The 23,792-nt window shown below is 42.1% G+C and overlaps 1 protein-coding gene across 1 annotated transcript; it reads right to left on the bottom strand.

Moving 5' to 3' along the window:
• Positions 1-218: 218 nt before the first annotated feature.
• Positions 219-22,925, bottom strand: aldh9a1a.1 (aldehyde dehydrogenase 9 family, member A1a, tandem duplicate 1). Its single transcript, XM_061888589.1, has 11 exons — positions 22,687-22,925; positions 13,475-13,620; positions 7,752-7,881; positions 7,510-7,644; positions 7,245-7,441; positions 7,030-7,170; positions 6,777-6,965; positions 6,624-6,711; positions 3,530-3,671; positions 3,349-3,461; positions 219-461 (listed from the first exon to the last, which is right to left on the bottom strand). The coding sequence occupies exons 1-11, from the start codon at positions 22,826-22,828 to the stop codon at positions 367-369; spliced, it is 1,518 nt and encodes a 505-aa protein (XP_061744573.1). The 5' UTR covers positions 22,829-22,925; the 3' UTR covers positions 219-366.
• Between the last annotated feature and the right edge of the window lie 867 nt (positions 22,926-23,792).

The raw sequence follows: 23,792 nt of genomic DNA on the forward strand, positions 1-23,792 counted from the left end.
TTTACTACTACCAGCATACCGTACAACCCTAACGCATGTTAATTGCAAGCCTATGTGGGCCACATAAAATGACGTGGCAGGCCAGATGTGACTTGAGTTTGACACGTGATGTTTAGTCTATACGAGATGAGACAATTATTTGACTTTTTCTGTGTGATGACTTCCCACAGTTGTTGCAGACGGCTTCAAACAACAGTAGTAAGAGAAAACCAGAGAAAGATAGTTGACCTCATTTTTACTTGATTAGAAAAGGAAGCTCAAAAAAAACATCCGGATGTCAAGATGGATGACACAATGTTTACAAATTTTGTTGTCAAAGGCGTGCGTGGAGCAGATTTTCGTGCAAATAAAATCAGCAAAAGCCCCTCAGAAGAGGCTCTCCACGTCCCCCATTTCCACCACCACAGTCTTCAACTGGGAGTAGTACTCGATGGTCACCTGACCGTTCTCACGGCCGAAACCTGCAGGAGCACAGAGGTCATCAGAAGAACTAGTCTGTGGCCAAACTTACTTTTAAAATGGAAACACATTATAAGAGTACCGTATTTTTCAGACCATAGAGCGCACCGGATTATAAGGCGATGAGCAAATCTAGTCAGGTCTTTTTTCATATAAAAGGCGCACCGGATTACAAGGAGCATTAAAAGGAGTCATAATATTATGAGTATTTTCTAAATGTAAAAGACTTCCTTGTGGTCTAGATAACATGTAATGGTGCTTCTTTGCTCAAAATGTTGCATAGATGATGTTTTACACATCATCTTCAACTCACTTTCTGACAGTCTCTTCAGGATGCACCGTTTTATTTACATGCCTCCACTTGGACAGCGTCTTCTCCCCGCCATCTTTGTTGTAGCGGTGTAGCGTGCAAGGACGGGAGTGGAAGAAGTGTCAAAAGATGGAGCTAATAACTGTTTTGATGACATTCAAACTTTACTTCAATCAATAACGGAGCAGCATCTCCTCATCCGGAAACAACAACACAGGAAATATGTCCCGTAGAAAAACTCTCTACTAACTAAAGTTTCTTGGGTGAATAATGTAAAGTCACTATACCGGTATGTTTTAGTGCTTTTTTGGTGAGTTTACTGACAGATATAAGTAAGAACTCGACACTACTTTATATTAGAAATGGCAACAGTGGAGGATGAATGTCACATAACAAGAAGATAGGGAAAAAGAAGCGTATTACAAAGGCCGACTCGCGCATTTTTTCAGTACTTATGCAGATCCCAAATACACATCAGAAGGTACCAGAAGGTAAGACAAGTTGCTTTTGCATAAAATTGTGAACCAAAACTCCAGATAATGTCTGCTAATGTGTACAATTTTGCGGTCCTTGTATCTCTGACTACAGTAATTTTGCGGTCCTTGTATCTCTGACTACAGTAATTTTGCGGTCCTTGTATCTCTGACTACAGTAATTTTGCGGTCCTTGTATCTCTGACTACAGTAGCCATAATGGCCAACAATCCATCAACTGGTGCACCTTCAAAGTCCACTAAAACATTTTGACTGATTTTTGAGCGCCGTGTGTAATGTTCTTTATTTTCAATTGTTGTGTTTTAGTTTTATCCTGCCTTCTCCTTTTTTCTGCACCTGTGTAATCAGTGATTCGTTCTCAGGGAGGGGCGGACTTTGTGGCACACCTGCCAGTATTTAGGCTTGTCACTGACAGCTCGGCCTTGCCGGTTATTCTTTCCTGAACCACCCTTGTGCATGCGCCTTCTTGACCTCACCAGACTTGGTTTGTTGTCCTGAATTCCCTAGACCTCTTCTCTGCTTATTTCCCAGCCTCCCTGAGTTAAAGGGGATTCTTTTGTTGGACTATTGCCCTGCTCAGTGTGCCCTGGCCTTTTCTCCAGCAGACCTCTGAGGAACCTGTTTTTGTCCAGGTTACATGGTGTGCGCTTCTGCCCCCATCGCCCCTTTTATGTCATTATAATGTTTTATTTTTTGTAATTCCACCTTGTCTCCCGTTTCTGCATCCCGGGGCCACCTTCCCAGACCAAGACCCTAACATTGGTGTTGTTTACTGGCGTCATATTGCAGTCCAGACATCTTATATGTGACTGCCACCTACTGGTCACACTTATCTTTACACCATGTACCAAATAAAATAGTTATGAGGTCTGTAAGCACAACCAGAATTATTCCGTACATTAGGCGCACCGGGTTAAAAGGCGCACTCTCCATTTTTGAGAAAAAATGGAGAGTTCCTTGAATTGCTGCTGGGGCGCTAATTAATTTAAAACCTCTTCTCACTCCGGCGTTTACCAAAGGCATGTGGTAAAGGCAAGCATGTGCTAATTATTTTAAAACCTCTTCTCACTCCGGCCCTTACCAAAGGCATGCGGTAAATCTAGGCCTGCGCTCATAAATTTGAGTGTGATGTAAAGATACCATCATGAAAAGCGCATTTAATAAAAAAAACGTTATTATGGTCTTACCCTTACTTATAAATGAAGTCCATGCGCAGTTCCTTCTGATCAAAAGCATCGATAACTTGTTTAGAGAAGTCTTCCTTATCTTTCTTCAGTTTTAAAAGTCTCTCTGTCTCGATGGAGATCTTCCTTTATTACCTCTTGCTTCGATTGAAATTCCAATTTAGAAAACTGTTTTATTTTAGATATGTAATCCTCCATGTTAAAAGTGCAAGTGAGTGAAAAAAATAAAGGATCGCTGCTTGTTGTCACTTCTTCTGCAGCCGAGTAGTCGCAAGAAGGATCACTAGCGCCCTCTACCACCAGGAGGCGTGTGTCATTTAATGACTCATATTTGACACACGCAGCTACGGTATATTAATAAAACATAGCTGCTTACTGTTCTTTTTAGCATATTTAATAGCTTGGACCTTAAATCCTACTGAATAGCTCTTAATCTTCTTCCCTTTATGCGATTTCAAATGATGGAAATCAGCCTCCTCCATTTTGAAAATGATGACAGGTGAAGTGTCACTCGTGACGTGACGAGTTTGACCTGGCGGAAATTCTAGGCATGCGCTAATAAAAATAATATTTTGCGAAACGTGTTTGACCCGGCGTTAATCCTGAGCCGGCGGTAATGCTAAGCATGCGCTAATTATTTTGCGAAACGGGTTGTCTGTCTATCTGTGTTGGCCCTGCGATGAAGTGGCGACTTGTCCAGGGTGTACCCCGCCTTCCGCCCGATTGTAGCTGACATAGGCGCCAGCGCCCCCCGCGACCCCAAAAGGGAATAAGCGGTAGAAAATGGATGGATGGGTTTGACGCGGCAGTAATTCTAGGCAGGTGCATACTATATACCCGGCGGCAATTCAAGGAAATGCGGTAGTCCAAAAAAATAGGGTGTTTTGAAAGGTGCACACACCTGACATCTTGTAACCGCCGAAGGGCACCTCCACCGGGCTGATGTTGTAGTTGTTGATGAAGCATGTTCCCGCCTCCAGCTTGCTGGCCACTCGGTGAGCTCTTGAGATGTCTCTGAGGGACAAAAAAACCAAACAAAATGTTGACACTTTGTGGACGCGGCGCTTCATGGTGGTGCTCACCTGGTGAAGACGCCGGAGGCCAGTCCAAAGGTGGTGTTGTTGGCCCGCTGCAGGACTTCCTCCTCGGTGTCGAACGGCAGGACGGACATGACGGGGCCGAAGATCTCCTCCTTGACGCAGGTCATGTCGTCCCTGCAGTGGTCTGGCGCCACAGGCAGCCATCAACACCAACACAGGGAAGAAAGAGGAGCAAGAAGGTGAGGTAAGGTAAGTTAAAGAAGGTATAGCGAGCTTGGACATAAAATGGTCCAGGTAAAAAACATATTTATAAATCAAATATTTTCATTCTTTTACGACCTTTTCAAAATGATGTTTAACATGACACAACACCCACATAGTCACCTTCACCATATTTCAAGCCAGCACCTAATGCTGATGTTGCTGAGCCAACCAGAGGCCACGATACTGAACACACAGCTCGGATTTCTTTGCTGTCATGCAGTGGCTAATACTGCTGGAGTAGTGGCATTTTGAGTTGAACTGGCCATTTTTATGAATGAAAATGCTGGATTTAGGCTAACATACAGTACAGGACAAAAGTCTAGACACACCTCATTCAATCTTTATTTCCATGACTATTTACATTGTAGATTGTCACATCAAAACTATGAATGAACACATGTGGGGTTATGTACTTAACAAAAAAAGGTGAAATAACTGAAAACATATTTTATTTTCTATTTTCTTCAAATTAGCCACCCTTTGTTCTGATTACTGCTTTGCACACTCTTGGCATTCTCTCCATGAGCTTCAAGAGGTAGTCACCTAAGTTAAACTTAAAGTAGCAATGATTGTCACACACACACACACACACACACACACACACACACACACACACTAGGTGTGGTGCAATGTGTCCTCTACATTTGACCCATCACCCTTGTTCACCCCCTGGGAGGTGAGGGGAGCAGTGAGCAGCAGCGGTGGCCACGCCCGGGAATCCTTTTTGGTGATTTAACCCCCAATTCCAAGCCTTGATGCTGAGTGCCAAGCAGGGAGGTAATGGCTCCCATGTTTATAGTCTTTGGTATTGGGAATAATTTTTTTTATTGTGAATTATATTTTATATAGCGCTTTTTTCTAGTGACTCAAAGCGCTTTACATAGTGAAACCCAATATCTAAGTTACATTTAAACCAGTGTGGGTGGCACTGGGAGCAGCTGGGTAAAGTGTCTTGCCCAAGGACACAACGGCAGTGACTAGGATGGCGGAAGCGGGAATTGAACCTGCAACCCTCAAGTTGCTGGCACGGCCACTCTACCAACCGAGCTTTACCGCACCATTTGGTATGACTCAGCTGGGGTTTGAACCCACGACCTACCCATCTCAGGGTGGACACTCTAACCCAGGGGTCACCAACACGGTGCCCGCAGGCATCAGGCCGCCCGTAAGGAAAAGATGAGTCGCCCGCTGGCCTGTTCTAAAAATAGCTCAAATAGCAGATGTGGAGAGGCGGAGCCGACGGTCCGACAGAGAGGCAGGGCACGCTGGAGCCCGGCCCAAGATGGCGAGCGAGAGGCGAGGCAGGGCGTGCCGGGAGCGACGCCACGAACAAGATCAGGTGTGTGGATCGCGCACCTGTACACGATTAACGTATCGCCTCTCGCTGTATAAAAGGGGAGAAGGAGGAGAGAACGGGGCTGGTGATGGTGCGTAGCGAGAGCCACCCATACGAGGAAGGAACGAGAGAGAGACGACAACACGAGCAGCAGCGCGTGCAACCCAGAAGAGAGCGAGAGGCAGACGCAGACAACAGGAAGGCTGAAAAGCAAGACGCAAAAGCTTTTGTTTATTGTAAAATAAATGAAGTCTACACCTGCTCAAAAGGCACGTCCTTCCTTGGTGGTCCTTGGAACCTGCAAGACGATGGCTTGAGTCTTTCACAGCAGCACTTACCAGTGAGCTACCTCTATTTTTTAAATTTTATTTATTTACTAGAAAGCTGGTCTCGATTTGCTAGACATTTTTAATTCTAAGAGAGACCAAACTCAAATAGAATTTGAAAATCCAAGAAAATATTTTAAAGACTTGGTCCTCACTTGTTTAAATAAATTCATTTATTTTTTTACTTTGCTTTTATAACTTTCAGAAAGACAATTTTAGAGACAAAAATACAACCTTAAAAATTATTTTAGGATTTTTAAACACATATACCTTTTTACCTTTTAAATTCCTTCCTCTTCTTTCCTGACAATTTAAATCAATGTTCAAGTAAATGATTTTTTTTATTGTAAAGAATAATACATTTTTATTTAATTCTTCATTTTAGCGTCTGTTTTATTGACAAAGAATATTTGTGAAATATTTCTTCAAACTTATGATTAAAATTCAAATAAAATATTCTGGCAAATGTAGAAAATCCGTAAAATCACATTTAAATCTTATTTGAAAGTCTTTTGAATTCCTTTTAAAAAAATTTGTTCTGGAAAATCTAGAAAAAATAATGATTTGTCTTTGTTAGAAATATAGCTTGGTCCAATTTGTTATATATTCTAACAAAGTGCAGATAGGATTTTAACTTATTTAAAACATGTCATCAAAATATATATTTGTTGTGAGAAATCATTAAGATGATCAGTGTTTCCACAAAGATAAATATCATTAATTATTAATAATAACAGAGTGAAAGGTAAATTGAGCAAATTGGCTATTTCTGGCAATTTATTTAAGTGTGTATCAAACTGGTAGCCCTTCGCATTAATCAGTACCCAAGTAGCTCTTGCTTTCAAAAAGCTTGGTGACTCCTGCTCTAAACACGAGGCCACGGAGTAGAGCCTAAAATGGTTTTCACTTCACAGGTGCCCAGGGTGTACCCTGCCTTCCGCCCAAATGCAGCTGATTTAAGCTCCAGCGACCCCCAATGGGACAAGCGGTAGAAAAAGGATGGATGGATGGAGTTGTCATAGTTTGATGTGACAATCTACAATGTAAATAGTCATGAAAATAAAGCTTGAATGAGGAGAAGGTGAGTCCAGACTTTTGGCCTGTACCGTGTGTAGAAACATTTTTCTTCTTTTATTAAATCAAACTTCACAAAAATTCCTCAACGGAGGGAAGTCGCAACCTTTGAAGCGCGGCGTGGCGAGGAACTTACCGAGTATGCAGGGCGCCATGAAATAGCCAGCTTTGAGTTTGGGATCGCTGGGGACAAACATGTCTCCACCACAAAGCACTTTGGCGCCCTAGAAAGCACCAGACTTTCCTGTTAGCTTTAGCATTAGCATAGCCACCACCGCTAACGACTCACCTCCTTCTTGGCCTGACTGACATAACCCAGAACTTTCTCCAGTTGGGGCTTGCTGATCAGGGCTCCCATGCGCGTTGCGTCCAGCAGAGGGTCCCCGATGGTGATGGCCTTGGTCCTCTTGACCACCTGCTCCAAGAACTGCGGCATGATGTCCCTCTGGACAAAGACCCTGGTGCCGTTGCAGCACACCTGCGGGAGGAGAGAGCGGCTCGGCGAGGAGCTCGGCGGACAAAGCCAGGAAGGAGAGACGGACCTGTCCCTGCGTGAGGAAGTTGGCCATCAGCGCGCCCTTCACCGCGTTCTCCAAATCGCAGTCTTTGAAGATGATGAGCGGCGACTTCCCGCCCAGCTCCAGCGTCACCTGCTTCACGGTCTTGGCGGACATTTCCATCACCTGCAACCGCCAAAATGCGCGTTCACCAGAGGAGAGGCGGGGCTTGAGCAAGCAAAAGGGTGATGATGGCTTACCTTCTTTCCTGTGGGCACGCTGCCCGTAAAGGAAACCTTGGCGACGGCCGGGTGACGGCACAGCAAGGTGCCGGTCTCGGCGCCGCCTTGTACCACACAGAAGAGCCCGTCGGGAACGCCGGCCTCCTTGTAGATCTCCGCCAGTATGACGGCGGTGACGGGGGTCATGGGAGAGGGCTTGAACACCATGGCGTTGCCTGTCAAAGCGCAAAGTGACGGGGACGCTCGCCGCCACGGCCAGAGTACGCCTGCTTTACCAACTCACCGCACGCCAGCGCAGGAGCGGACTTCCAGGCCGCGATCTGGAAGGGGTAGTTCCAGGCGCCGATGCCCGCGCACACGCCCAGGGGCTCCCTCCTGGTGTACGCAAACGCTCCGCCGGGAAGCTGGATGTGCTGGCCTGCTGGGACAATCCAGAAGCTTCCGTTATTGACGCCTCTTTAAACACAAATGGCACCACTAACATGTTCTAGGTGTCAAATGGTGTAACATTGGCGTGACAGCGACCTGACAGTGTTCCCGCCAGGCCGGCGTAGTACTCCAGGCACTGCCAGGCCACGTCGATGTCCACCAGCGCTTCAGTGATGGACTTCCCGTTGTTGATCACCTCCACCTTGGCGATCTTCTCCCGCCGCTCCTGGAGGCAACGTCCACAAAGAAGTGATCACAACCCCCTGGCGCACTAACCTGTCTAATCTGTCAGGCCGGGGACACAAATGTCCACCAATTGGAAAATAATAATATTAACCATTGTTGGTTTTTATTTATGTAGTGAAAAAAAAGTGGTACATTAGAGAGTGGGCGTGTCCATCTAAATATCCATGTTGTCCATAGATGCCAGCTAGCTTAGCTTTGTGCTACATGTCATGTGACCCTCACTTCCTGATACGTCAACTAAAGGTAAACACTTTTCTACTTGATGCACTTCCAATATCTACCTCACTTTTCTCACATTAAACATAATTTCCCTCACATTTCAGTTAAATCTAAATGTAAACGTTAACTCTCAATGGTGAATCTAAATGTTCCATCTACATGCGAAGTCTAAATCTACGTCTTAAATATAAATGTTCCATCTGAGTGTTAAGTGTTCCATATAAATGTTAACTTTAAATGTTATATCTGAATGTCCCATCTAATTGTTGGAGCTAAATCTAAATGTTCCATCAAAATGTTACATCTGAATGTCCTATCTAATATTTGGATCTAAATCTAAATGTTAAATCTAAATGCTCCATCTACTTGTTAGATCTAAATCAAAATTTTAAATCTAATTGCTCCTTATAATTGTTAAATCTAAATGTTCCATCTGAGTATTAAGTGTTCCATCTAAATATTAACCTTATAATATTAAATTTGAATGTCCCATCTAATTTTTAGATCTAAATGTAAATGTTACATCTAAATGCTCCATCTAAATGTTAGATCTAAATCTAAATGTTAAATCTAAATGTTACATCTAATAGTTAGATATGAATCTAAATGTTAAATCTAAATGTTCCATCTGAGTGTTAAGAGTCCATCTAAATGTTAACTTTAAATGTTAAATCTGAATGTTCCATCTAATTGTTGGATCTAAATCTAAATGTTCCATTGAAATGTTAAATCTGAATGTTCCATCTAGATGTTAAATCTGAATGTCCCATCTAATTTTTTAGATCTAAATGTAGATTTTAAATCTAAATGCTCAACCTAAATCTTAGATCGAAATCTAAATGTTAAATCTAAATGTTCCATCTAATTGTTACAAACCCTGTTTCCATATGAGTTGGGAAATTGTGTTTGATGTAAATATAAACAAAATAAAATGATTTGCAAATAATTTTCAACCCATATTCAGTTGAATATGCTACAAAGACAACATATTTGATGTTCAAACTCATAAACATTTTTTTGTGTGCAAATAATCATTAACTTTAGAATTTGATGCCAGCAACACGTGACAAAGAAGTTGGGAAAGGTGGCAATAAATACGGATAAAGTTGAGGAATGCTCATCAAACACTTATTTGGAACATCCCACAGGTGTGCAGGCTAATTGGGAACAGGTGGGTGCCATGATTGGCTATAAAAGTAGCTTTCATGAAATGCTAAGTAATTCACAAACAAGGATGGGGTGAGGGTCACCACTTTGTAAGCAAATTGTCGAACAGTTTTAGAACAACATTTCTCAACGAGCTATTGCAAAGAATTTAGGGATTTTCCCATCTACGGTCCGTCAAATCATCAAAAGGTTCAGAGAATCTGGAGAAATCACTGCACGTAAGCGATGATATTATGGACCTTTGATCCCTCATCCCTGCATCAAAATCCGACATCAGTGTGTAAAGGATATCACCACATGGGCTCAGGAACACTTCATAAAACCACTGTCAGTAACTACAGTTGGTCCCTACATCTGTAAGTGCAAGTTAAAACTCTACTATGCAAAGCCAAAGCCATTTATCAACAACCCCAAGGAACGCCGCTGGCTTTGCTGGGCCCGAGCTCATCTAAGATGGACTTATGCAAAGTGGAAAAGTGTTCTGTGGTCTGACGAGTCCACATTTCAAATTATATTTGGAAACTGTGGACGTGGTGTCCTCCGGAACAAAGAGGAAAATAACCATCCGGATTGTTACAGGCGCAAAGTGTAAAAGCCAGCATGTGTGATGGTATGGGGGTGTATTAGTGCCCAAGGCATGGGTAACTTACACATCTGTGATGGTATGGGGGTGTATTAGTGAACAAGACATGGGTAACTTACACATGTGTGATGGTATGGGGGTGTATTAGTGAACAAGACATGGGTAACTTACACATGTGTGATGGTATGGGGGTGTATTAGTGAACAAGACATGGGTAACTTACACATGTGTGATGGTATGGGGGTGTATTAGTGAACAAGACATGGGTAACTTACACATGTGTGATGGTATGGGGGTGTATTAGTGCCCAAGACATGGGTAACTTACACATGTGTGATGGTATGGGGGTGTATTAGTGCCCAAGACATGGGTAACTTACACATGTGTGATGGTATGGGGGTGTATTAGTGAACAAGACATGGGTAACTTACACATGTGTGATGGTATGGGGGTGTATTAGTGCCCAAGACATGGGTAACTTACACATGTGTGATGGTATGGGGGTGTATTAGTGAACAAGACATGGGTAACTTACACATGTGTGATGGTATGGGGGTGTATTAGTGAACAAGACATGGGTAACTTACACATGTGTGATGGTATGGGGGTGTATTAGTGAACAAGACATGGGTAACTTACACATGTGTGATGGTATGGGGGTGTATTAGTGAACAAGACATGGGTAACTTACACATCTGTGAAGGCACCATTAATGCTGAAAGGTCCATACAGGTTTTGGAACAACATATGTTGTCATCCAAGCAACGTTATTATGGAAGCCCCTGCTTATTTCAGCAAGACAATGCCAAACCACGTGTTACTACAACGTGGCTTCATAGTAAAAGAGTGCGGGTACTTTCCTGGCCCGCCTGCAGTCCAGACCTGTCTCCCATGGAAAATGTGTGGTGCATTATGAAGCGTAAAATAGGACAGCGGAGACCCCGGACTGTTGAAGGACTGAAGCTCTACATAAAACAAGAATGGGAAAGAATTCCACTTTCAAAGCTACAACAATTAGTTTCCTCAATTCCCAAATGTTTATTGAGTGTTGTTAAAAGAAAAGCTGATGTAACACAGTGGTGAACATGCCCTTTCCTAACTACTTTGGCACATGTTGCAGCCAGAAAATTCTAAGTTAATTATTATTTGAAAAAAAAATAAAGTTTATGAGTTTGAACATCAAATATGTTGTCTTTGTAGCATATTCAACTGAATATGGGTTGAAAAGGATTTGCAAATAATTGTATTCTGTTTATATTTACATGTAACACAATTTCCCAACTCATATGGAAACGGGGTTTGTAGATATAAAATCTAAATGTTAAATCTATATGTTACATCTTAATGTTAAATCCAATTGTTCCATCTAAGTGTTGAATCTAAATGTTACATCTGAGTGTTAAGTGTTCCATCCAAATATTACCTTTAAATGTTAAATCTGAATGTTCAATCTAAATGTTAGATCTAAATCTAAATGTTAAATGTCAATGCTCCACCTAAATGTTAAATCTAAATATTTCATCTAAGTGTTAAGTGTTCCATCTTAATGTTAATTTTAAATGTTCAATCGGAATGGTCTATCTTATTGTTGGATCTAAATCTAAATGTTACATCTGAATGTTAAGTGTTGATCTAAATGTTCATTTTAAATGCCCAGCCGTCCATCCATTTCCTACCGCTTATTCCCTTTTGGGGTCGCAGGTGCCTATCTCAGCTACAAATCGGGTGGAAGGCGGTGTACACCCTGGACAAGTCGCCACCTCATCACAGGGCCAACACAGATAGACAACATTCACACACTAGGGACCATTGAGTGTTGCCAATCAACCTATCCCCAGGTGCATGTCTTTGGAGGTGGGAGGGGCCTATCCCCAGGTGCATGTCTTTGGAGGTGGGAGGGGCCTATCCCCAGGTGCATGTCTTTGGAGGTGAGAGGGGCCTATCCCCAGGTGCATGTCTTTGGAGGTGGGAGTGGCCTATCTTCAGGTGCATGTCTTTGGAGGTGGGAGGGGCCTATCCCCAGGTGCATGTCTTTGGAGGTGGGAGAAAGTCGGAGTACCCGGAGGGAACCCACAGAGTCACGGGGAGGACATGCAAACTCCACACAGAAAGATCCCGAGCCCGGGATTGAACCCAGGACTACTCAGGACCTTCATATTGTGAGGCAGATGCACTAACCCCTGTTCCACCGTGCTGCCCACATGTTAATCAATTCATGGTAATTTGCATTGATGGGTTATACTTGTATCGTGCGTTTCTACCTTCAAGTTACTCAAAGCGCTTTGACACTACTTCCACATTCACACACACATTCACACACTGATGGAGGGAGCTGCCATGCAAGGCGCTAACCAGCACCCATCAGGAGCAAGGGTGAAGTGTCTTGCTCAGGACACAACGAGGTTGGGATCAAACCGGGAACCACACGCACGCACGCACGCACGCACGCACGCACGCACGCACGCACGCACGCACGCACGCACGCACGCACGCACGCACGCACGCACGCACGCACGCACGCACGCACGCACGCACGCACGCACGCACGCACGCACGCACGCACGCACGCACGCACGCACGCACGCACGCACGCACGCACGCACGCACGCACACACACACACACACACACACACACACACACACACACACACACACACACACACACACACACACACGCACACACGCACACACGCACACACGCACACACGCACACACGCACACACGCACACACGCACACACACACACGCACACACACACGCACACACGCACACACGCACACACACACAGTATACAAAAGGGGCTTTTTCTGGTGAATTTAAAAATCAATTAAAAGGCATCAGCAAATAAAACATGTACTGAAAATTTCTCTGCCTGGCTTGTGCAACTTCCGGTCAATAAATTTTAATTGAAAATACAAACAAATCAAAGACGTATTAGCGACAAATACACACGTAACAACAGTCATTAAATGACAAGCATGACGCACTTTAACAACAAGAGTTTACTACTTCTAGTTATAACAGAACAGCTACTGTCAACAACTTGTGATCTGATTGGCTATCCCAACTGTCTATCAACTGTATGTGTTCTCTAATTCATCCGCTAACGGTCCCGATAAGTATCCAATCCCAGGACGCCTGAATGTCACGCTGAAGGTGAGGCCATCTAGAAGGCCTTACTGACAACAACTCCTCATCTGATTGGCCCTGGCAACTGTCTATCAACTGTATGTGGCCGTTCACTTACAGTGCACACACTTTGTGGATTCTGAAGGCAGATTTGGTCCTGCATGGCAACATAAGCCAGCTGAATTCTGATTGGATAGAAAGTAAAAGTAAAAACAAGAGCACTGGAAGGATCATAATACGACATGAAGACAATATGAATACTTGGACATATTTAGGCTAAGTCAATGACTTTTATCGTCAATCACGATGATGATTTGTGGTTATGTTAGTCCAGCAGAGAAGGTCTCGCTGGCCCTGAGGTCATACAAGTGATAAAGTTTAACAGTGGACACTCACTTTTGCAACTCTGTTGTGTTAAAGCAATCTTATCTAAGGCTGCGAGAGTTAATGAATAATGTGTTTTACTGCTGTCTCACTCTGATGATGCGGGCGGCCTCCAGCATGACCCGCGCTCTCTCCATGCCCGCCAGCTGGCTCCACTGCAGGTAGGCGGCCTGGGCGCTCCTGATGGCCGCATCCACGTCCTCCTGGCCGCAGGGGGTCATGTGACACAGCACGCGGCCTGCACGCACACAATATAACGTTAACTTCTTGTTTTACCCAGAGTTAGAACTGGCAGCCATCTTTAAAGGAGTCAAACTATAATTTAAAGGGCAACAGCACTTTTTTTTTTGTGGGAGGGGAAATTTTGCTTATCATTTACACTCCTTATGTAAGAAAAGACAACATTTACAGTGCAGGCAGAAAGTAGGACACAACTTCTCATTCAATCTTTATTTTCATGACACCGTATTTCCTTGAATTGCCGCCGAGTATATAGTATGCGCCTGCCTAGAATTTTCGCCGGGTCAAACTTGTTTTGCCAAATAATTAGCATATGCCTAGAAGTTCCGCCGGGTCAAACTCGTCACGTCACGACACTTCACCTGTCATCATTTTCAAAATGGAAGAAGCTGATTTCAATCATTTGAAATCGCATAAAGGGAAAAAGATTAAGAGCTATTCAGTAGGATTTAAGGTCCAAGCTATTGAATATGCTAAAAAGAACAGTAAGCAGCTATGTTTTATTAATATACCGTAGCTGCGTGTGTCAAATATGAGTCATTAAATGACTCCCGCCTCCTGGTGGTAGAGGGCGCTAGTGATCCTTCTTGCGACAACTCGGCTGCAGAAGAAGTAACAACAAGCAGTAAGAGTGAGCAGCGATTGTTTATTTTTTCCTCTCGCTTACACTTTTAACATGGAGGATTACATATCTAAAATGAAACAGTTTGTTAAACTGGACTTTAATTCGAAGCATGATGGTATCCTTACATCACACTCAAATTTATAAGCGCAGGCCAAAATTTACCGCATGCTTTTTTTGGTAAGTACCGGAGTGAGAAGAGGTTTTAAAATAATTAGCGCATGCTTGCCTTCACCGCATGCCTTTGGTAAGCGTCGGACTGAGGTTTTAAATTAATTAGCGCCCCGGCGGCAATTCAAGGAAATACGGTATTTACTTTGTAGATTGTCACTGAAGGCATCAAATAAACGATGTAAAAAAGAGGGAACATATTTTTTGTGCTATTGGTCAACTTCTAGTAGTATGCTACTGTTAGCATGCTAATAGTTCACAAGTGTCACATACCAAGTTATACAACTCTAAATGGATGTGATTATTTCTCATATAATTTCCATGCGTTTACTTTGTTAAGTCAAGTCATGTCCTATTAGTACGCATTCAATTAAAAACCCAAGCAAAACAAAGTCATATTGCCAAGTAAAACAAAGTCATATTGCCATTGTGTCCTAGTTTGCAGCATACTATGCAACTGTTAGCAGCTCAACGTGCCAACTTTCTTGTTGTCTTCCTTTCATTCCAACAATGGAGCGTCTTGGCACTTTGCCCCCTCTGTCTCTGGCTCGCAGTCCAAAGGGTACATCATGTAGTTGTGTACACAGACGTATTATCAGTAGACGCAGCATTGGCTGCTGTGACGCGAGAAATTGGGCCGCCATCTTGAAGTGGTGATTGGGAGCCGGGGAGCAGCCGCAACTGGCAGTTGAAAGGTAGAAAACAAAGATGCTAAAGTGACAGTTGACAGGTACAAAACAAAGATGCCAAACTGACAGTTGACAGGTAGAAAACAAAGATGCTAAAGTGACAGTTGACAGGTAGAAAACAAAGATGCCAAACTGACAGTTGACAGGTAGAAAACAAAGATGCCAAACTGACAGTTGACAGGTAGAAAACAAAGATGCTAAAGTGACAGTTGACAGGTAGAAAACAAAGATGCCAAACTGACAGTTGACAGGTAGAAAACAAAGATGCCAAACTGACAGTTGACAGGTAGAAAACAAAGATGCCAAACTGACAGTTGACAGGTAGAAAACAAAGATGCCAAACTGACAGTTGACAGGTAGAAAACAAAGATGCCAAACTGACAGTTGACAGGTAGAAAATAAAGATGCCAAACTGACAGTTGACGGGTAGAAAACAAAGATGCCAAACTGACAGTTGACGGGTAGAAAACAAAGATGCCAAACTGACAGTTGACGGGTAGAAAACAAAGATGCCAAACTGACAGTTGACGGGTAGAAAACAAAGATGCCAAACTGACAGTTGACGGGTAGAAAACAAAGATGCCAAACTGACAGTTGACGGGTAGAAAACAAAGATGCCAAACTGACAGTTGACAGGTAGAAAACAAAGACGCCAAACTGACAGTTGACGGGTAGAAAACAAAGATGCCAAACTGACAGTTGACGGGTAGAAAACAAAGATGCTAAACTGACAGTTGACGGGTAGAAAACAAAGATGCTAAACTGACAGTTGACAGATAGAAAACAAAGATGCTAAACTGACAGTTGACAGGTAGAAAACAAAGATGCTAAACTGACAGTTGACAGGTAGAAAACAAAGATACTAAACTGACAGTTGACAGGTAGAAAACAAAGATGCTAAACTGACAGTTGACGGGTAGAAAACAAAGATGCTAAACTGACAGTTGACAGGTAGAAAACAAAGATGCTAAACTTTTTTTTTAAATGGAAAATGCGAAACTACTGGTCTGGGTAAGGAGTCAGTTAAATTAGAACACGTTTTTTCTGCTTTGAGTGTTTCAGAGTTGGACATGTGTTTTACTGAGGTGGCTAACTATGATGCGTGCAGTTTATCAAAGCAACAAACAATCGGAAAATCCCCGTTACTGAGGTGGCTAACCATGATGCGTGCAGTTTATCAAAACAACAATCAAACAAATCGGAAAATTCCCGTCGTATCAATTCCTAGATATGGTCGTAATTATACTGAATGCACTGGGCATAATAAACACAACATTATTAATATTGCTACTACGGATAATTTGATCAAAAATTCCCTAAAACAGCCCACTACCTATAATATAGGTTTTTTAAACATAAGATCATTGTCTCCCAAAACGTTGTTAGTTAATGATATTATCAGAGACAACAATCTTAACGTCATCGGTCTCAGTGAAACCTGGCTTAAACCAAACGACTTTTTTGCGCTAAATGAGGCATGTCCTCCTAACTTTACACATGCGCATATTGCCCGTCCGCTTAAAAGGGGTGGGGGGGTCGCACTAATATACAACGAAAACTTTAACCTTAGTCCTAACATAAATAATAAATATAAATCGTTTGAGGTGCTTACTATGAGGTCTGTCACACCGCTGCCTCTACACCTGGCTGTTATCTACCGCCCCCCAGGGCCCTATTCGGACTTTATCAATGAATTCTCAGAGTTCGTTGCTGATCTAGTGACACACCCCGATAATATAATCATAATGGGGGACTTTAATATCCATATGAATACCCCATCGGACCCACCGTGCGTAGCGCTCCAGACTGTAATTGATAGCTGTGGTCTCACACAAATAATAAATGAACCCACGCATCGCAACGGTAATACAATAGACCTAGTGCTTGTCAGGGGTATCACCGTTTCCAAAGTTACGATACTCCCGTATACTAAAGTATTGTCCGATCATTACCTTATAAAATTCGAGGTTCAGACGCATGTTCGTCAAACTGATAATAATAATAACTGCTATAGCAGCCGCAACATTAATACAGCCACAACGACAACTCTTGCTGACCTACTGCCCTCGGTAATGGCACCATTCCCAAAGTATGTGGGCTCTATTGATAACCTCACTAACAACTTTAACGACGCCCTGCGCGAAACCATTGATAACATAGCACCGCTAAAGTTAAAAAAGGCTCCAAAAAAGCGCACCCCGTGGTTTACAGAAGAAACTAGAGCTCAGAAATTATTATGTAGAAAGCTGGAACGCAAATGGCGCACGACTAAACTTGAGCTGCACCATCAAGCATGGAGTGATGGTTTAATAACTTATAAACGCATGCTTACCTTAGCTAAAGCTAAATATTACTCAAATCTCATCCACCGTAATAAAAACGATCCTAAATTTTTGTTTAGTACGGTAGCATCGCTAACCCAACAAGGGACTCCTTCCAGTAGCTCCACCCACTCAGCTGATGACTTTATGCAATTCTTTAGTAAGAAAATTGAAGTCATTAGAAAGGAGATTAAAGACAATGCGTCCCAGCTACAACGGGGTTCTATTAACACTGACACGATTGTATATACGGCGGATACTGCCCTCCAAAATAGTTTCTCTCGTTTTGAGGAAATAACATTAGAGGAATTGTTACAACGTGTAAATGGAATAAAACAGACAACATGTTTACTTGACCCTCTTCCTGGGAAACTGATCAAGGAGCTCTTTGTATTATTAGGTCCATCAGTGCTAAATATTATAAACTTATCACTTTCCCCGGGCACTGTTCCCCTAGCATTCAAAAAAGCGGTTATTCATCCTCTTCTTAAAAGACCTAACCTCGATCCTGACCTCATGGTAAACTACCGACCGGTGTCACACCTTCCCTTTATTTCAAAAATCCTTGAAAAAATTGTTGCGGAGCAGTTAAATGAACACTTAGCGTCTAACAATCTATGTGAAACCTTTCAATCCGGTTTCAGGGCAAATCACTCCACGGAGACAGCCCTCGCAAAACTGACTAATGATCTATTGCTAACGATGGATTCTGATGCGTCATCTATGTTGCTGCTCCTCGATCTTAGCGCTGCTTTCGATACCGTCGTTCATAATATTTTATTAGAACGTATCAAAACATGAATTGGTATGTCAGACTTAGCCCTGTCTTGGTTTAACTCTTATCTTACTGACAGGATGCAGTGTGTCTCCCATAACAATGTGACCTCGGACTACGTTAAGGTAACGTGTGGAGTTCCCCAGGGTTCGGTCCTTGGCCCTGCACTCTTCAGCATCTACATGCTGCCGCTCAGAGGTGGGTAGTAACGCGCTACATTTACTCAGTTACATTTACTTGAGTAACTTTTGGGATAAATTGTACTTCCACGAGTAGTTTTTATGCAACATACTTTTACTTGAGTATATTTATAGAGAAGAAACGCTACTTTTACTCTGTTCCATTTATCTACATTCAGCTCGCTACTCGCTACTTTTTTTATCGATCTATTAATGTTTGTTTTGGTTTATGACAGAGCTTCAAAGTAGAATCTACGCATGCTTGCGTTTCACCAATCACATGCAGTCACTGGTGACGTTGGACCAATCAAACAGAGCCAGGCGGTCACATGACCCGACTTAAACAAGTTAAAAAACTTATTTGGGTGTTACCATTTAGTGGTCAATTGTACGGATTATGTACTGTACTGTGCAATCTACTAATAAAAGTTTCAATCAATCAATCAAAAGTGTAAAGGAAAAAAGACACTTTTTATTTTAACCGTACTTCCCGTCATAAGCCTAAAGACTGATCGCACAGTTCCTGTCTTCACAATAAAAGCGCTGCTCTATCGCGCCTGCGCTAACAAAATAAGAGTCTCCGAAAGCCAGCGCAAACAAGCTAGCAAGCTACGGAGTTTTCGGCCAATGTATTTCTTGTAAAGTCTATAAAAACGAATATGGAAGCTGGACAAATAAGATGCTTAAAACCAACGACTTTCATGTGGTATTAGACAGAAAAGAGGAACTTTTTTTCTCCTCCATTTGAAAACGTGAACGTCTGATTCCAATCATTGTAAGTCATCAGAATCAGGTAATACACCAACTTATATTCTTGTCTTCATGAAAGATAGGAATCTATATGTTAAACATGCATGTATATTCATTAAAACACCTTTAACATGTGAACAAAAACGGCAAGATAAATAAATATAAATTATATACTGTATATATAAATGTATGTATGTATATATAAATGTATGTATATATATATATATATATATATATATATATATATATATATGATATGTATGTGTATGTATATACGAGGTAGATCACCTCGACTTGGTCATTTACTAAGTAATTGATAAACGTTGAAAAACTTATTGGGGTGTTACCATTTAGTGATCAATTGTACGGAATATGTACTGTACTGTGCAATCTACTAATAAGAGATTTAATCAATCAATCAAATCAATGAATGCCTACTGAGGCTATGGTGCTGTTAAGTTATTGTGGCTCAATGTGCCATTTTTTTTATTGTATTTTAATGTACTATTATTTAATATATAATATTGTTTTTGTTGCTTAAGAGATATTCCTGGCTCTGAATTTGCTCATTGCTATTTTTATGTTTTTGTGCATTATTTGTTGCCGTAATCAGGTTACTCATCAGTTACTCAGTACTTAAGTAGTTTTTTCACAACATACTTTTTACTTTTACTCAAGTAAATATTTGGGTGACTACTCCTTACTTTTACTTGAGTAATAAATCTCTAAAGTAACTGTACTCTTACTTGAGTACAATTTCTGACTACTCTACCCACCTCTGCTGCCGCTAGGTGACGTCATACGCAAATACGGTGTTAGCTTTCACTGTTATGCTGATGACACCCAACTCTACATGCCCCTAAAGCTGACCAACACGCCGGACTGTAGTCAGCTGGAGGCGTGTCTTAATGAAATTAAACAATGGATGTCCGCTAACTTTTTGCAACTCAACGCCAAAAAAACGGAAATGCTGATTATCGGTCCTGCTAGACACCGAACTCTATTTAATAATACAACTCTAACATTTGACAACCAAACAATTAAACAAGGCGACACGGTAAAGAATCTGGGTGTTATCTTCGACCCAACTCTCTCCTTTGAGCCACACATTAAAAGCGTTACTAAAACGGCCTTCTTTCATCTCCGTAATATCGCTAAAATTCGCTCCATTCTGTCCACTTAAGACGCCGAGATCATTATCCATGCGTTTGTTACGTCTCGCCTCGACTACTGTAACGTATTATTTTGGGGTCTCCCCATGTCTAGCATTAAAAGATTACAGTTGGTACAAAATGCGGCTGCTAGACTTTTGACAAGAACAAGAAAGTTTGATCACATTACACCTATACTGTATATACCTTTATATACATATATACATACATATATACCTATACTGTATATACCTTTATAAACATATATACATACATATATACCTATACTGGCTCACCTGCACTGGCTTCCTGTGCACTTAAGATGTGACTTTAAGGTTTTACTACTTACGTATAAAATACTACACGGTCTAGCTCCATCCCATCTTGCCGATTGTATTGTACCATATGTCCCGGCAAGAAATCTGCGTTCAAAGGACTCCGGCTTGTTAGTGATTCCCAAAGCCCCAAAAAAGTTTGCGGGCTATAGAGCGTTTTCCGTTCGGGCTCCAGTACTCTGGAATGCCCTCCCGGTAACAGTTCAAGATGCCACCTCAGTAGAAGCATTTAAGTCTCACCTTAAAACTCATTTGTATACTCTAGCCTTTAAATAGACTCCCTTTTTAGACCAGTTGATCTGCCGTTTCTTTTCTTTTTCTTCTATGTCCCACTCTCCCTTGTGGAGGGGGTCCGGTCCAATCCGGTGGCCATGTACTGCTTGCCTGTGTATCGGCTGGGGACATCTCTGCGCTGCTGATCCGCCTCCGCTTGGGATGGTTTCCTGCTGGCTCCGCTGTGAACGGGACTCTTGCGACTGTGTTGGATCCATTATGGATTGAACTTTCACAGTATCATGTTAGACCCGCTCGACATCCATTGCTTTCCTCCTCTCTAAGGTTCTCATAGTTATCATTGTCACCGACGTCCCACTGGGTCATTATTGTCACCGATGTCCCACTGGGTGTGAGTTTTCCTTGCCCTTATGTGGGCCTACCGAGGATGTCGTAGTGGTTTGTGCAGCCCTTTGAGACACTAGTGATTTAGGGCTATATAAGTAAACATTGATTGAAACTGACAGTTGACAGGTAGAAAACAAAGATGCTAAAGTGACAGTTGACAGGTAGAAAACAAAGATGCTAAAGTGACAGTTGACAGGTAGACAACAAAGATGCCAAACTGACAGTTGACAGGTAGAAAACAAAAATGCTAAACTGACAGTTGACAGGTAGAAAACAAAAATGCTAAACTGACAGTTGACAGGTAGAAAACAAAGATGGTGTTCAGCATTTTCCTGCTAAAATGAGCCGACTGTTGAAAATAGGAATCGGGGAATTACTTTTCACAAGTAAGATTTAACATGTACGTACTATTGGATGTATTTTGTGAAAAGAATATTACTGAAATTCTAGCTGCTCACAAACAAGATTATGACCATAATAGAATTGCTTGTCAATGAAACTAATTACATTTAAAAATGTCATACTTGAATAACATAAAGTTGAAATAAATGATAAAAATAAATATTGTAAAAGCCAACAGGAGTAAAAATTAGAACCACAGTTCAGATTATGTAGGGGTGTGTATATATATATATATATATATATATATATATATATATATATATATATATATATATATATATAAAGACTTTCAGGTGTTTATATATGTTTATGTTAAAGTATTTGGCGGACACTTTTATCCAAAGCGACATACATAAAAAGTACATCTAAAACAATCAGTGTAAACATGATCATTTAGGGAAGAATGTAATAGAAAATATCAAAACAAAGTGTCAAGACAGAATAAACTCTCTGCTGCTGCAGCAACAGAGATACAGTCTATAGATATATCTAATGTATTCATACATAGTTTATGTAGGATATATGCATGTATATATTACATAATCATATTGTTTCTTCAACTTAAAAATAGCTGACCCTTCTCTGGAATTATATTCCCAGTTTTGATCTGGGACGTCTGGTCACTTCTAGCATATAAGAATATTCTATTACTGTTAAGCAAACTATGAATAGTAAAACATGTGTCCTTTATCTGACAAAAAAGGGGGTGAAAATGAGTGGTATTCAGTGAGGTAAGATGAATGGAATGTGCTGACACTTCATTGCTCCTGACAAATGAATTGCACTGAGGAGCGGATCACCACTCCAAGATGGCGGCTCCGCGTCTCGTCAGCGCCAGTAGGCAGTCGCGCTCCATGCTGCATACCCTGACAACATGTACATGGCTGTGTACATCATATCTATGGCTGCGTACATCATGTCTATGGCTGTGTACATCATGTCTATGACTGTGTACATCATGTCAACAAGACGAGGTCATTAAGAAGACGCCAACATTCCACACCATAGCGGCACAGTCGTGATGACGTCACACGGTAGCTCAACCTACCAGTGGCGGGCTCGTAGACGGCCTCCTTGGGGGCGCCTTCGCGGGCTTCCACGCGCTTTCCGCCCCAGAAGTTGAGCGGTTCGGTGAGGACCAGGGTTCCGGTGGAGGCGGCAGGCATGGCGTCGAGGACGGACTGGGCCATGTTGTGGTCAGGGTGGAACCTTCTGGAATAAAGTCGAGCGGAGCTGAAAACGCGGAACGAGGGCTAGTCTTGTACCGTTGTAGGACACGCCCCTCTTCAGCCAGTAAACCACGCCCCATTTTATGGCCTATGTCTTGTTCCGCCAGAAGTCGAACTGTCACTCTTTTACATCGCTTTCCGCGGTGTTTGTACCACAAATAAACTGCAGTGATAAGAACTGCTGCAACACGACGGTTACCATTAACGTTTTGAATTAAAATGATGGGAAAACCGTGCTGGATAATTGCACTGTGGTACGGACCTACTGGACTAGCTTAAATGCTAACATGTAAACAAGGTCTTTCCCCACTTTAAAACTCGTATAAACACATAACTTCCCAAACAACTCAGCTAAACTATTCACATTAACCACAATGGGTGTGGTGTTTTTGCACAAAGTGAGCAAAACTAAACTACGACCCGCGGGCTGGAGACGGTCCGCCAGCGTCAAAAATCCAGTCCCAAGTTAAAACCCATCCATCCATCCATTTTCTACCGCTTATTCCCTTTCGGGGTCGCGGGGGGCGCTGGCGCCTATCAGCTACAATCGGGCGGAAGGCAGGGTACACCCTGGACAAGTCGCCACCTCATCGCAGGGCCAACACAGATAGACAGACAACATTCACACTCACATTCACACACTAGGGCCAATTTAGTGTGCCCAAGTTAAAACATTATATATTTTTTGTTATTATTATTATTTTAAATTTGTCCTTTCCAATCCATTTCTACCGCTTGTTTCTCTCGTTGTCTCCTAGCCGCTCAGGAAAATCATATTGTCTAAAAATGCATTTTCCCATAAATAACATGACATCAGCGGCAAGTGTGCGCTCTCTGTCAATTAGTGCGTGTGTATATATATATATATATATACATACATATATATATATACATATATACATATATATATATATATACACATATA

This window comes from Nerophis ophidion, linkage group LG26 (genome assembly GCF_033978795.1).
Source record: "Nerophis ophidion isolate RoL-2023_Sa linkage group LG26, RoL_Noph_v1.0, whole genome shotgun sequence".
NCBI lineage: Eukaryota > Metazoa > Chordata > Actinopteri > Syngnathiformes > Syngnathidae > Nerophis > Nerophis ophidion.

What these genes read in the sequence shown, in the direction of transcription:
- aldh9a1a.1 (XM_061888589.1), bottom strand. Translation starts at nt 22,828, where the DNA reads ATGGCCCAGTCCGTCCTCGACGCCATGCCTGCCGCCTCCACCGGAACC. An exon ending in ACTTCCTCACGCAGGGACAG is followed by an intron (nt 6,966 to 7,029) that starts GTCCGTCTCTCC and finishes CTCCTCCCGCAG; the next exon opens with GTGTGCTGCAACGGCACCAG. An exon ending in CATGGCGCCCTGCATACTCG is followed by an intron (nt 3,672 to 6,623) that starts GTAAGTTCCTCG and finishes CTGTGGCGCCAG; the next exon opens with ACCACTGCAGGGACGACATG.